The 13,470-nt window shown below is 48.6% G+C and overlaps 1 protein-coding gene across 7 annotated transcripts in view; it reads right to left on the minus strand.

Annotated features, from left to right (window-relative positions):
• Positions 1 to 11,716, minus strand: part of TNRC18 (trinucleotide repeat containing 18) — a 470,959-nt gene extending 459,243 nt beyond the window's left edge. For 5 of the 7 annotated variants that reach the window (XM_069645537.1, XM_069645536.1, XM_069645538.1 and 2 more), the window contains exons 1-2: positions 5,404 to 5,763; positions 1,210 to 1,534 (exon numbers count right to left, since the gene is read on the minus strand). In XM_069645537.1, the coding sequence (XP_069501638.1) occupies positions 1,210 to 1,411 (202 nt within the window). In that variant the 5' untranslated portion in view covers positions 1,412 to 1,534; positions 5,404 to 5,763. Of the gene's footprint in view, positions 1 to 1,209; positions 1,535 to 1,874; positions 2,012 to 5,403; positions 5,764 to 11,693 lie in introns of those variants that run through there. The other 2 variants (XM_069645534.1, XM_069645533.1) reach the window with 2 other exon arrangements.
• Positions 11,717 to 13,470: the final 1,754 nt, after the last annotated feature.

Genomic DNA, 13,470 nt, shown 5'->3' on the forward strand with positions numbered 1-13,470 from the left:
TAGTTTGTAGTGGAGTTCTCACGTGTATATGGCGTGAGACTGCACCACATCGACAGGGGAACTTCATTACATTATCGGGTACTGTGGTAAAGCCGGCCCTGGCTGTGTGAATAGGTTAATAGTGTTGCAGTTCCGGGCTTTCGCCCGATAAAACTGTAAATCAGCACGATGGAGAAAACCCAGGAGCCCGACCAGTCCTACAAACAGCAGACAGGATTACAGCCCACCTCCCCTCCCAATTAGCCACAACTGCCCAGACACTGAACGCTTTATAAATCGCTGCCACTGAGGACTCCTCACGCGACTGCCCCCAGAGTCAGGCTCTGCCCAGCCCCGGACAGAGACCTTCTGTTCCAGAGGAACATTCTCGCCTTCCTGGGGAGGTAGACACCAGCCCCCGGTCAACCGTAGACAATTAGAGATATGCAAATAAGCCGTTCATTAAAACCGAACTTCGGCGCTACGCGACTCCCTACTATAAGTTATGCCCTCCGTTTTTTTTAGGAAAGGAAATAAGGCAAAAGCACATTCTGAGATCTGCCAAATCCAACTCATGCGATGTAACAAGAATAATGGCAAAAAATAATGACGAATACAAATGTGCGCGTTGGGTGCGATGGGTAATGTTTTGGGGAAGCAATTGAAACTACGCACAGTACGTGATGGCAGGATGGGGTGGGATAACCCCCACCGTGCACGACAACACCGGGCCACACTGCCCCTCCACGAGTTTAACGGTGGAGTCAAGGCGCCGTGCCCTGGCCGCCTAATCCGCCCAGGTCTACCGCCATACTAAGCACACACCTCTACTCCGTTTGCTCGGTCCGTCCTTCCCGGCCCCGCACACACCCTACATATAGCAAAATCCAAGCACCCACTCTAGGTGTACCAAGCCATGTTGAACCGGCCTTTGGGTACATGCAGGACGCCCCCTTTTATACAGAACAGGACATGGGGGGAGCAGACGGCCTTTGCGTGCTCATGCGGCGAAAACCCAGATCTTTACCGTATTCATCTCATGGAAGCATACAGACACACAAGTCAACATCCACAACCAAATGCAGTCGTCAAACGCCTAGAATAAAAATACAAACATCACGGACACCAAGATATTGCAAAGGTAGACAGCAAAACTGAGGCGTGTTAAACGTTCACAGATAGCCCCACACCCCCACCCCTCCTCTAGAGTAAAAGGCAAAACGCACTCACCGGGATGTCCGTGAAGACCGAGCCCAGAAGAGAGGTACTTCCCCTGGGGCAGCGGTGCCTGGAGCCCCCCGGACAGGTGGCCGGAGGCCGGAGCCATTCTCCCGGACGTAGGACCAGCCCCCACCTGGTGCCTGTCCATGGACAGCAGCGGAGGGGGCGCGTGCACAGAGCGGGGGGGCCCGTAGTCCCGGCCATCCATCATCCCCCAGTCTAAACTTCGGCTCTGCGTGCCTCCCTGCCTGGTCAAACAAGCGTCAAGAGCGGAGCCTCACGGAGCCCCATGGCGTCCGGCTCTGTCCGGGCCCCACCCAGGCATGATGTGCGCCTGAAAAATAAAGAAATGCACATATTCAGCGACTCGAAATACGGCAAATAATAAACATATACAGTTCCACACCGCCGGCGGATCACACAAACGTTGCAGGTATACAAGGGTGGGTAAAAACACTTTCGCATCTGTAAAAAAATAAATACCCCCGCTCCCCCCCCAAAAAAGATGCTCTAAATTCATTATACAAAAAAAATACAAAAAAAAAAAAAAAACACTCCAGCTCAGTAAAAGACCCACGCTAATTTATTTTGAAGTCACCGGGCCCATATATGGAACACGAGCCCGATAGTGCACTCTGCCCCAAGACTCATGACCGATTTAGTCCTGACCTTACCATTGGACAACACTGCATGGTGCATTCCTGCTTGCGCATTTTGCCAGAGGGTTTATTCTGCAATTCGTTAAAATAGACAAATTAGAACTTTTTTGAGACACCGGCCTTTCCACGTTCCAGCTGCAACTAGGGTGTGCAAATGCGTGCATTCAATTTGCTTAAACCGTTCCATCTTCTAAACCCAGATTTTTGCTAGCTTTTCAGCTTCCCATTGGGCAACCTGGGTTGTGTTTATCCAGGAATTACATTTTTATTTTAAAGCACCATTTACAGGTTGCGTTCCTTGACAAAGTTGGCTAGCGAATTGCACCATTTTCTATTGCAAGCAAAACATTAAATGTTGCTTCTGGGACACGAAATGCCTTGACGTTCGTATAGTGTGTGCGGGCTGCTCCAACTTCTCTGACTGCCCCTCCTCCCACACCCCGCGCCCAGGCACCCGTTGACGGACGGCTTCCATAAATACGTGTCATATTGGAGCAGAAGGGGGCTTCTTGCGATTACTTATTATAAACATGTGCCTGGATTGAAGGCCCAGCCACCCCTCCCCCTTATGTGGAAAAAGGAGGGGGGGGAAGAGATCTGCCTTCCCTCCCCCAATCCACAATTCAATCACCTTCGCTTGGACAAGCCCTTGCACTGGGTGCGAAAACACGCCTGAGAAAGGAGTCCCGGTCAAGTTGGGGGACCAACAGTGTTGTCCAGCAGGGTCCGCTATTTGTCAAAATGGCAGAATTCCCGATTTCAAGCTGCCTTCCCTTCCCTTCGCTCTCGGTTTGGCATGCTTTTTGGGGTAATGTTCCGTTTCAGCCCAGTGGAATATTGGCAGGGGTGACTTGATATGCCTGTGGAAGTAGCGGGGCATGAAACTGAAAAGAGATAAAGTAGGGAACACACGTCTACCCGTTTTAGGATTACAGGGGGACTGCATCCGCCACTGGACTCGAGGCATTCCATTTTATTTCACAAGAAAATCTATTCTGGTTGCAGGAAACTCGGGAGGGTGCAGAGACGACGCTTGTGCCGCTTCGCCTTCACAATTTTGAAGACAAGCCTACACCGATAAGGTGGCGGCGGCAGGCAGGCGGGGGAAGCCAGAAAGGGGCCGCCCGTAGTAATTTAGTGTTGCAACATCCCGTGCCCAACGTTAGACGGCTGCATATACGGTTTGTTTTATAGACCCGGAGGGAGAGGGGGGTGCATGAATCGTGAACGGGTCGCACTTCATGCAGTCCACGCACAGCCTGGCATCTGCATTACAGGTTGGATGGCTATGGTGTCCGGCCAGAACAAAGGTGGGGGGCATAGTCAGCTCCACTCAAAAGGCAGGCCAGGGGATCCCAATAGCACATTGACTGGAGGTCCACACCGTGTATTTCAGAAAAACTGAAGGGGATTGGGGAGAGGGTGGGCACCCATATCACACTTCAAACCAGATGCAAAATCAAGCCTAGAATAAAATATAGAAATTCCTCAGATGGGAGGAGTGCGCAACGGAGGACCACCAGAGGGAAAGAAAGGGGCGCATAGTGCATTTCACGAGGTTTGCAATATTTGTGTAAGTTGGTGCGCAAGTGACGAACCCTGTACTGAAATGTATGCCGTATAGAATAGATTTGTATGCCCCTTTATCTAGCTCCTCTTTTCAAAACTGCCATTTTTGGTCTAACAGTATTAGCCTTCGAATCGATCCAAACACCTGGCGTGGTACAATCGGTGTCATTCCACTCGAAGGCATTAGTCCGAGGAATGCCGAAGGCGTCCCATAATCTTTTTGGAGGTACTGCAAATATGCGACCACCTAGCGAAATTGACTAACATGATACGAGGGGCTTTCACAAAGCCATACGACTTGACAATGAGGCCCCTCATAAGGTGGAAAACGTGTTTATAGTGCTATAATTATTAAGTTTGTTTTTCGGAGGCGGGGTGGACTAGAAAAACCCAAAACGGCTCACAAATGTTTATTCAATGGCATACGTGGAATTGGGAGCATTTTAGATCCGAAAAGACTTGTTCGAACTAAAGTCACCGCACCGGTCTAAAGGGACCGGCAAGGGAATCCAATTGTTTACGGGCTGCTGGCTAGATCAGCCAAATGGGGGAGGGGAGTGCGCCTGGGACCACAGCACGAAGCCGGGGCGAAAGATTCCCATGTGCATTCGCATGTAAAGGGACCGATGATAGGGTAAGGCAAATTGGAAATGGGTTTCACCCCCGCTCCACAATATAGAAAATTGAGGGTGGGGCATTGAGAGCAATTACGGACATTGCATAGTTCAAGCATAGCATTTGCTTCGGTGGGATTGACTCAACTTGCAGGGGGGAGGGGGCGCTTCTCCAGTGCAGAATAAACTGCACACTGGGGGAAAGGGGCACCGGTTCAAACCGTGTCTCCGGTCGAAGGGGAAAGAACCGTCATATGCATGCTACTGGGAGAGGAAAACATTTGGGGTGGGGGCAGGTCAATCTTCCTCTCTGTCCGATGAGAAGGCTTTGGAAAGTCTGCTTATTGTGAAAAGGAACACTTACAGCTGAAATCGTAGGAAAACCCCACAGGAAGGGGTACATTTCTGAACTGAGTTACCGTGGAGATGCGATTCCCATTAACTTCAAAGGCACGAGGTGGGCGGGGGTCACTTTTGGCATGTGGCCGATATTGCGCAGAGGTCAACTTGGGGGGGCATTCAACCTATGGACTTTATTTCATGTTTTTTTTCGCCAGTATGGGTGGTGCCCACGTAAACATTAAAGATGCCAGCGAAGAGAAGTTTAAAGTTGGGGGAGAGGACATGTAACTAAGGGCAAAGGCGTTATATGTCGACAGATTGGAAATGTATATATTGTCAGTAGGGGTGCTGAATTTATATACTCTCCCGTCATATTATGAAAGGTGGGGGTCCAAGTAAATATTGCAAAGATGCATACGAAGGTTACGAAACGTTTTTAATTGCATGGGGGGGTGGTCACCCCACCACAGTGGGCGCAGGTGAAGACGTTTTCACCTCGTTGCATAGGCTTATATAAAGAAGTTTTGTCCCGCCCCCACCAGTGAAAGGAATCAAACTTGGAAATGCAGAAAACGTGAATATTTCAGTAATCGGTGTTTTGGGGGCAATTCACTAGACCGCACACGCTCCAGCTATCGAGTACATTCCGGGGGGGGGGCGTTCTCTAACTATAGGAGATCTAAAAAAAAAAAAACGGAAGGGCAGCGTTCTCAAAACATCCTAGTTCATCTTTCGAAAGCCAACATAACTCGCCTCCATGAAAGCCGTCCCTGTAGCTCATATGTCGGTTATTAAACATGCTCTCGTCTTCTTGTGAGGGGCTCCGTTCATCCAGTTTCAAAATAATAAGTTGTGTCCGTCCAGTTGAAGGAGTACCACGTCCGCAATGCGAGATTATCCAAGCAGTGGTGTGTGGGAGACGGGGTGCCTTTAGGAATGCAGAAGCCCAAGAAACATGCTGTAACATGTCCCCCTAAAAATCTACTCTCCCCCCCCCCCCCCAGCAGAAAGAGCCCTACCTCTGGCTGTCCAAGTTGATCTGCGGTGCGACTATGAAGCCATCTTCCTCGGCATCCTTTGCTTTAACCAGTGGACTTCGGGCTCCCTCGCCCAGAATACATCCAGGCGTCCCTCGCCCTCCTTCCCTTGCAGCACGCGTCTCCCCTGCAGAGCCCGGAACCGTTCGCCGTGCTGTATGCAGAGAACGGGTCGCAACTCGCTTTCCTGCCGCTCGAGCTTCGGTTTTCCAAGGCCACGGCTCCCAAAGTACCCACACAATTCCAGTAAGCCTGCCACGGAGCACCCCGCACCTCCATATACAGCTCCTGATGGCAAACGCGCCCCGCGCAAAAACCCCCTTCCAACTTCCTCAGCAAACTCTCCAGCAATGAAACCAGCATTGTTCACCGAAGCCCGCCCCCTGCCTGTCCGGCCAATCCCCGCGCCATAGTAAACAGCCCATTGGCCCGGCGTGCAGTCACTCAGCCTCCATGTAAACACCTTGGCCAGCAGCCATTCCTATAAAACCAATTATGGACCTGGGACGGTGGCTGTGTCAAGGCCCCCCGTAGGGGCTGAATGATCCAAACCGGTGGTGAGAATTTTCTTTTCGGCTGTTTCAAGTCTGCCCACTGGCTAACATAGCGAGAGATGGTTGGATGTGCAAGCCATTTCTCTTCTCCTTCTAGTAATTGCAAAAAAATGTTGCGCTCTTCTTTCTTTCTGGTGCCCATGGGGTGAGGGGGTCGTCTTTCTTTTATTTTTCTCTGTGCCAGTAACACTTAGGGCATTGTCTATGGCCAGATCTGCTCTGCAATCGCTTTCGAGTTGCATTTCAATACAAATAACGTGATTTACGAAGGGGTTGTGGGGGGTGGGGTGTTGCCATGCACGTTAGACAAGGTTTTGGGGATCTCTGTTGTCAACTCAATGACAGCGAGGGGAGGAGAATGCGCTTGTATTGTATCCCGAGTTGCCCGCTCACCGAATCTTGTAAGCCCTTTATTTGTGGATGTAAAGAGTCCTGTGGAAATGATCTTGTAGTCCCGTCTCGTGCGGCCTAACATAAAAGGGCCATTGTTGCGAAAACTTTTTTTCCACTGCCCAGGCTCCGGCACAAAATGGGCTCGGTACCTGCCAAATGTTTGCCTCTCTTGTTTGTAATTCCTTGAGGAATTTGCTTATCAACAACTGGCACTATTAGTGCCGCAGGAAACTACCCATTTATCATAGAGATCCAAAGTAGATCAAATCTAGGACAATATTTTGTAATAGATCCCTGTTTAAAATTAATTATGTACATTGACATTTCCGAAAGAATAACCTAATCTCTATTAATGTGTGTGTTTTTAACTGTTGCTATTTCCATATAGAATGAAATGTATTGAAGGGGGACGGGGCGCCCACGAGGTGGGTTAGAATATAACAGCAGATGAAGAGCACACGTTTAGCCTTCTCCGACAATAGACTCCAGGACCTGAGCTCTAGACAGAGTTGCGCCGCAAGCTCCCCCTAAGAAATCTCGTGCCTTCTGCTCGGCTCTAGGGGGTATGGTCGACCCTTGTGGACAGGGCGTGGGGGCACAGGTCGCATACTGGGGGCATTCCCACATGGTCACAATGCAGCTGGATATTAGTGTATTTCCGCCTCGAGTTCTGGCATGCATTGGCGACCGCGTGCGCTGGTGTTTGCACATTTGGATGTGTCCCCAACCCCCGCCCACCCCCCAAAAAACCGCACATGAGCGGGGGCGTCACCCATTCTCCTATAACTAACGATTGTGGGAGCGAGACTGTCCATGTAAGGTTACTGCCACAATGTGCATCCCAACCCTTTTCAATACTAAACCTTATGAATTGGGGCTACTACAGGGAACAAAACATTGCACGCTAGTGCATTTAGTTAAAAAGTTGCATTGCATGGGTGTTTCTCTCAACAACAGACCCATACGTGTCCAGGGGTACAAAGAGGGGAATGACTAAAAAGAAGTTGTCAACCGTGTAATGAGGGACAATTATATAAATGCAAAATTAACCGTGTTCCCCATTCGAACTACACATCCCAGAATGCAAAGAAATAGCGGGATTGGCTGAGCGACTGACATTAAACACGGGCCACTGCGAGATCTGTGAATAACAATGGGCCATTGTATAGGAGTTAGGTCCCGATTTAGTCGCTTTCGGTGAAAATGTGAAGTCCGAAACAAAACAGCACGGGGGCACAAAGGCATGTTCGGGTGCAACCGGCGACCTCTCAGCTTGAGACTGTTCTGATCGCATCCTACGTTTCCCAATCATTTTAACGTTTACCAGTACTTGTCTGCTGAGTTGATGCTATTCAAATACCTGTTCACGAATGGTTATGCTGCCCCAACCCGTAGACTCCTACGCGTTCAGGGAGACTTGGTAAGATTAATGATATTGATGAGCGAAGGGTGCAGCTTCGGGGCCGCCTGGTGTTTACTAGCCTTTGCGTAAGAGCGCAGTCTGTAACCCTAAATGAAACCTCGCCTGCTTTGCGCCTCCCTACATGTACACTCTTGCGTTGTTCAAAACATGTACAGTTCGTCGCTTAGTCATAAATCCCACGATCGTTATATTCTGTCCTCTGAACGTGTTTTATCAAGGAGAGGGGAAAAAATGAGACCTCCATTGTATTCCTGTTCAAATAAATAAAAAAAAGGGAGGGGAGAAACCTTTCAAGGAAGTTTCAAGTTGCCCTTCGCGAAAAGCTGTGGTGTCGGTTTCAAGACTGCCCCTTGCTTCCGCAAAACAGAAAGATCGGGAGAGAGAGAGGGGGGAGGGGACAGGGAGAGGGGGACAGCGAGCAATAGTAATGAACCAGGGGGGGAAGGCGACGCCTGTGTGCGCGCACCAGCCGGCGAGATCGCATCTGAATTTCACCCCTGCCCAAATGAAAAGATGGCAACTTTAGGAAGACTCATCAAGGGAGGATTGATCTGAAATTAGCCAAAGGATCAACAGGAAGAAAGGGGAGAAAAGGGAGAGAGCGAGTGGAAACGACTGAGGGAAGGAGGGGAGGGCTGCAGGATGTAGTGTATGCTTTGCAAATGTATGCAGCTCCCAGGCTTATGACTGCCCGAACAGAATGCGTATTGAAGAAGCAGTGAGTGACAGCTCCCCCTCTGCATTTTAGATTGCTCTGTATTTCCGTATTTCTTTTAAAATAACCCATTGTCTGAAACCCTTTTTCTTCACAAATGACCATCTTGTCAAACTGCACCGCGTGCTCGTGCGAGATCTGCGGCCGACAAAGGGAAAAAAAACATCGGATTTCCAAGCTTCAGGATCCACCCCCTCAACAAATCTGGACGCTAAAAAAATAAGAGCGGCTTAATCCTTTTTTTTAGATGGCTCGTTTTGATAAATGTTTAATGCGTTTTTCCCCGCACGCGGACACTGCAGGAGGCTGTGATTGTAACGGGGTATGTATGCAATAAATCATTTAGTTACTAATACAATTCTGCCGGCTCGTCGTTGGCGCTTTCCTAAAAGTGTTGCCAGCTGGCGGACGTGAAGACTGCGCGTTTTTCGTTGTTCCCGCAGACCCCATCCGTCGATTCCCCATCCAGCCTCCCCCGTTCGCGCATTGCCTTATCAGTTTTTAGCAGCGGTTCTGCGTGGTTTTTCTGCTTAACCTTTTGGGTTCCTTTTATGTGGGGGGCGAGACTGCCAGAGACACGAAAAGCATAGCGCAAACCCGGAAGCATTACGGTTTTTCGACCCCGTTTTGTTGGGGGCAGTTTCCAGAGTCCATCACTATGGAAATCCGTATGTGGCTTCTGTAGTGTAATGCTGGTGGGTTTTTAAGTTCATGTATTTAATATACATCCAAGTACTGTTTCAGTCGCGCCATGTTTGTTAATGTGTCGCGTTTACTGGTCTCGCCTCTTTGAGCCGAGGTGAAGGCGGTATTGAGCTTAGCCCGGAACGCCCTCCGGCTTTCCGTCCCGGTCGCGGTTCCTCTGAAACCTATTGATTTTCTCGGGTTTGGCGCAGTGACTCGGGGAAACAACAAGAAGCTGCCGCGGCCATCTTGTCGACGCGTCTGGGTGGGGTGCAGGAGCTCTGTGAAGAAACGGCTCATTGTTTCACGTTTACAGAAAACGGAAACGTATGCAAATACATTTTTTAGTCGAATAATGTTATACAAAATTCGCTGCTTGTATGTAAGGAAAGGTTTGGCACTCGGGCTGAAACTGAAAGCTTCCAAAAACATGGCGGGGGACTGCGTTTCTCATTCCTGTTTTTTTTTTTTTTTGTTCTCCTGGTTTTTTTTTCTTCCTTTCCCTTCTCCCTTGAAAATGCTGGGGCGGCGAGATTTACTGGCTTTTGGTGTTTATGGCGAACTCGACCCAGCTGTACAGTCTTTTCGAAAAAGGAGAAGGGATGCAGTTGTGGTGTTTGGCTTTCTAAATCATTACGCTTTTGCATGCCCTTATTTTGATTAGGGCTGAGGGATGGCACTAGGATTTGACTACCATAGAATCCTTTCCAGGTACACGCAGTCTGGAGGTGGTCTCGCGGGATTTCTTGCTTGAGAGACTCCCATAGGAACGGTCTTGCGTCGTTCTGTTGAAACCCCTCTTCAGAGGCACTTCGACTTTGTGTCCTCGTTGTCTTGGTCTGTGGAGGAAAGACCTGCTATACGCAGCCAGTTCCTGTTTGTTTGTTTTTCCAGAGCTATTGGCGTCTCTTGCCACTTTATAACAAAATAACTTTCACATTTCCTTTTCATATTTTTCCGATTCTTTTTGGGCTTGGGACAGGCAGTGTTCTATATTATATTCAGCAGATCAGCCTTGTATTCGTCTATTTTCCAGTCCTTTCGTGCTAGTGGCGTCACTTTACAAGTTAACCCGTTGAAGTTTTTTTCGGTTCTTTTTTCGAGTGATGTTCGTGCTTTCAGAGTTTGTATACTTTGCTGTTGTACTTTTTCACGGAGTTTGCGGGCACCATCGCAAAAACTCGACAGGACTCGATTATCAACACATATAACAAGCAAGACGCGTTTATTGCAACGTTTGTTTAATACTGATTAATAAGATAGTCGCAATGCTATGGTTTTCTGGGATGAAAGAGACGGGCATTAAACGACCCAGAGTCATTGTAGCACAGCCAAGTCATCATGTGGCATACAGTAAATATTGGGTTGGAGTTGGAAGTCAAAAGGATAGCCGCAGGTTTCCATCCCCGGGAATGTACTTGACAGAGTCGTGCCTTCTCGGGTTTAGTTTTTGGGTGTGCGTACCGATTCTAGGCATCGGATGCTCGTTTTTGTAAAAAGTGTTGGGTCATAATAATAGCACCCTCGCTAAACGGCTTTGGGTGAGCAAAATAAAGTGACATTGGCTGGCAAATTGCTCGAATTACACACTTGAGGACTGTCCCGTTTACATCTCAGATGTATCTTAAACAAAAATAATGGGCCACTCGGGGCATGTATCTTTCCCTTGTTCTCCCTGGTCCTTAATTGGATCACGTCCCCTCCCCCCAACATCCCCATTGTTGGTTCTAGGACACCCTAGGTCCCCTTCCTCATGGGCTGCAAGGCACACCTAATTGCTCTTCGGCTGCTTTGGCTAAGCGCGCTCTATGGAAGTCAGAGCCACACCATCCCGAGCGTGCCTTTTCTGGTAAACTCGTTTCCACCCACTCCCGGCTTGGTGTTCGTGTATTAAAGTACTCTTATAGAACGTTGAGAAACTGGGCAACCTAGTTACTTATACACCCAGATGCGCGCTTTAAATGAGACCTGCCATTTTTTGCGAAATACTTTGTGATGGAAATTTTGGGGCGATGTCATGTTTTTAATTTAAATTGGCCAACAGTTTTAACAATTAAGGGGGAACAAGCACTTCCCCTTTATCCCACACCAGTTACACCGAGCACCTTCATTTAGCACATTCAATGACTGTTTAACCCTCAATGCTCAGGTCTTGTGTGTTTAAACATATAACTCCGATTAGCCAGACCATTTCTTTATTTTTACGATAAAGCCTTGGCTTCCGTTTATGCTACACATACATTTCTGTGTGAATGTGGGGGCGCTGTGATCACGAACACACCCTATGACTCCCGCCTTCCCAGGGAGAAAGGGAGCCGGTGGAGACTGGTTAGGATTGCTATGTTGAATTGTGAAAACATGATCTTCCAATAAGGACTGAGAAGGAGCTGCACAATACACGATGAAATGCATTACCATTGAGACACATACTTTGCAATTTTGGTACTAAATGCTACATAAACATGAAAAATAATTAAGTGCTAAATAAAAGTCATCGAATTACCCAGTGAAATATTTAATCCGCCCCCAAACACGAAAATAGGCTGGGGGTGCCGGCATCCGGTTTCTCTGTAATTAAAGGACATGTGCCTTTTCATAACCCTGTAAGTCGTGTCGTATTGCAAGGGCCGCGTTCAGTATGCTAGCTGCCCACGCCTGTTCTGTTCGTCGGTTGGAAAAGATAAACAAATGTGGGTTTTAGCCGGTCCAGGGTGGATGCGTTGTTCCGCTTTCTTCCCGGTGAGATCTCATTTTCGCACATAAATCAGACATTTTGCTTGAATGACTTCGGTCCAGGGTTTCAGATGAAGGTTTACTAATGGCTTCTGGAAGGTTACTAGGGGATATTTATGGCGGGGTTGTGCCGTCAATGCCTCGCAGTACTTTCCTTTTCCTGAGCCTCCCTATCGCATAGGAGAGGGTTTGGGGTATGGGGCAGCCTTAATTTGTACCGAAGCTGAGCTCGGGAGCCTCCTCTGATGGCCTGGGAGGAGTGACATAAGCCCTGCCTGTCCAAACACTGCCTTTGATTTGCCAGGGGAACAGTTCACAAATGTTTTTTTTTCTTAGCTTGGCCCTGCCAGAGATTAACAGAACACGTGGTGTATGTCCCTGAAAAAATGCAGACGAGGTTGCTCGAAGGGAAGAGGTTCAAGATTTCCATTTTCCTGTTCGAGCAACCGATTATGAAAACCTCCGCCTGTGACCTAACGACCGGCTGCCTTCTTTCCAAGTAAGCCAGGAGGCAAATACCTTTCTGTCGTCCTCCGTTTTGCTGCCTGGGCTGGTTTACACACGTAGCCTGATGTATTAGAAAAGCGGCACACCCTTCTTGCAACACTCGGCGTTTTGCAACGTCTGAGTCACGGTACGCTCCTTTGGGTTTCTGCAAAGAAAGGACTTTGCTTTTTACTTTCTGTTAATGGCAAGAAGAGGGTGGCTGTAGGCAAACACTGACAACATGATTGTGCGCTACAACGCAATGTTTACTGCATTAATCGCTGTCCGTGCTTGTACGGGTTGATCTAGATTAATTGCGTACTTCCGTGGACCCTTCTTTTGGGCACGTATGTGGCTGTTCTATATGGAGAACAACCGTCGAAAAGGGGGTATTCATGCATATCTCTTATCATTGCAAGCGGACGAGAACGTTTTTCCCTTTTGAATGAGAAAACGAGACCCGACCGCACGTGCTTTTCACCTGGGATCTAATGCAGGGATAATGATTGTTTCTCTCTCTCTCTCTCTCTCTCTTATATATGCATTATAATTGTGGCGGAAGTCTATAAAGCGAGAGAACGGACCTTTTGCCTTTTGGCACGATAGAGCCGTTCTGAAAAATGCGGGCCCTTATCTGCAGTGCTTCGTACGACAGCATGAACGAGCCGACGTTCTGCCCCTTTTTTTATTCTTCAAAGGCCACGAGGGCAACAGTCAGCCGTGTTAAATTCCAGCGGTGTGCACAATATTCCCCGGTCCGGTCTTGGGTTCCGGACAGGATGAGCTCCTGATGTATTTGGGGATCGGATTAGATGAAGGGCAGGGTTGCAGATCCTTTGCACTGCCACACTTGGCTTTCCCCCTAAGAAAAAAGTTACCCATCCCCCAAACTTCCAAAAGCAAGATCGCTTCTTTCTCCGTGTGTAAAGGAAATGACGACGCAAGCACACAAACTACAAAAAGCATGCAACTCGGGTCCATCGCTGGACTTGGCTTCCACCAGCGCCACCGATGACCACCATGCTCACTTCCATACAGAGCAGAAAAACGCCAAACGAGAT

Source organism: Ambystoma mexicanum, chromosome 2p, assembly GCF_040938575.1.
Source record: "Ambystoma mexicanum isolate Mex_15411 chromosome 2p, UKY_AmexF1_1, whole genome shotgun sequence".
NCBI lineage: Eukaryota > Metazoa > Chordata > Amphibia > Caudata > Ambystomatidae > Ambystoma > Ambystoma mexicanum.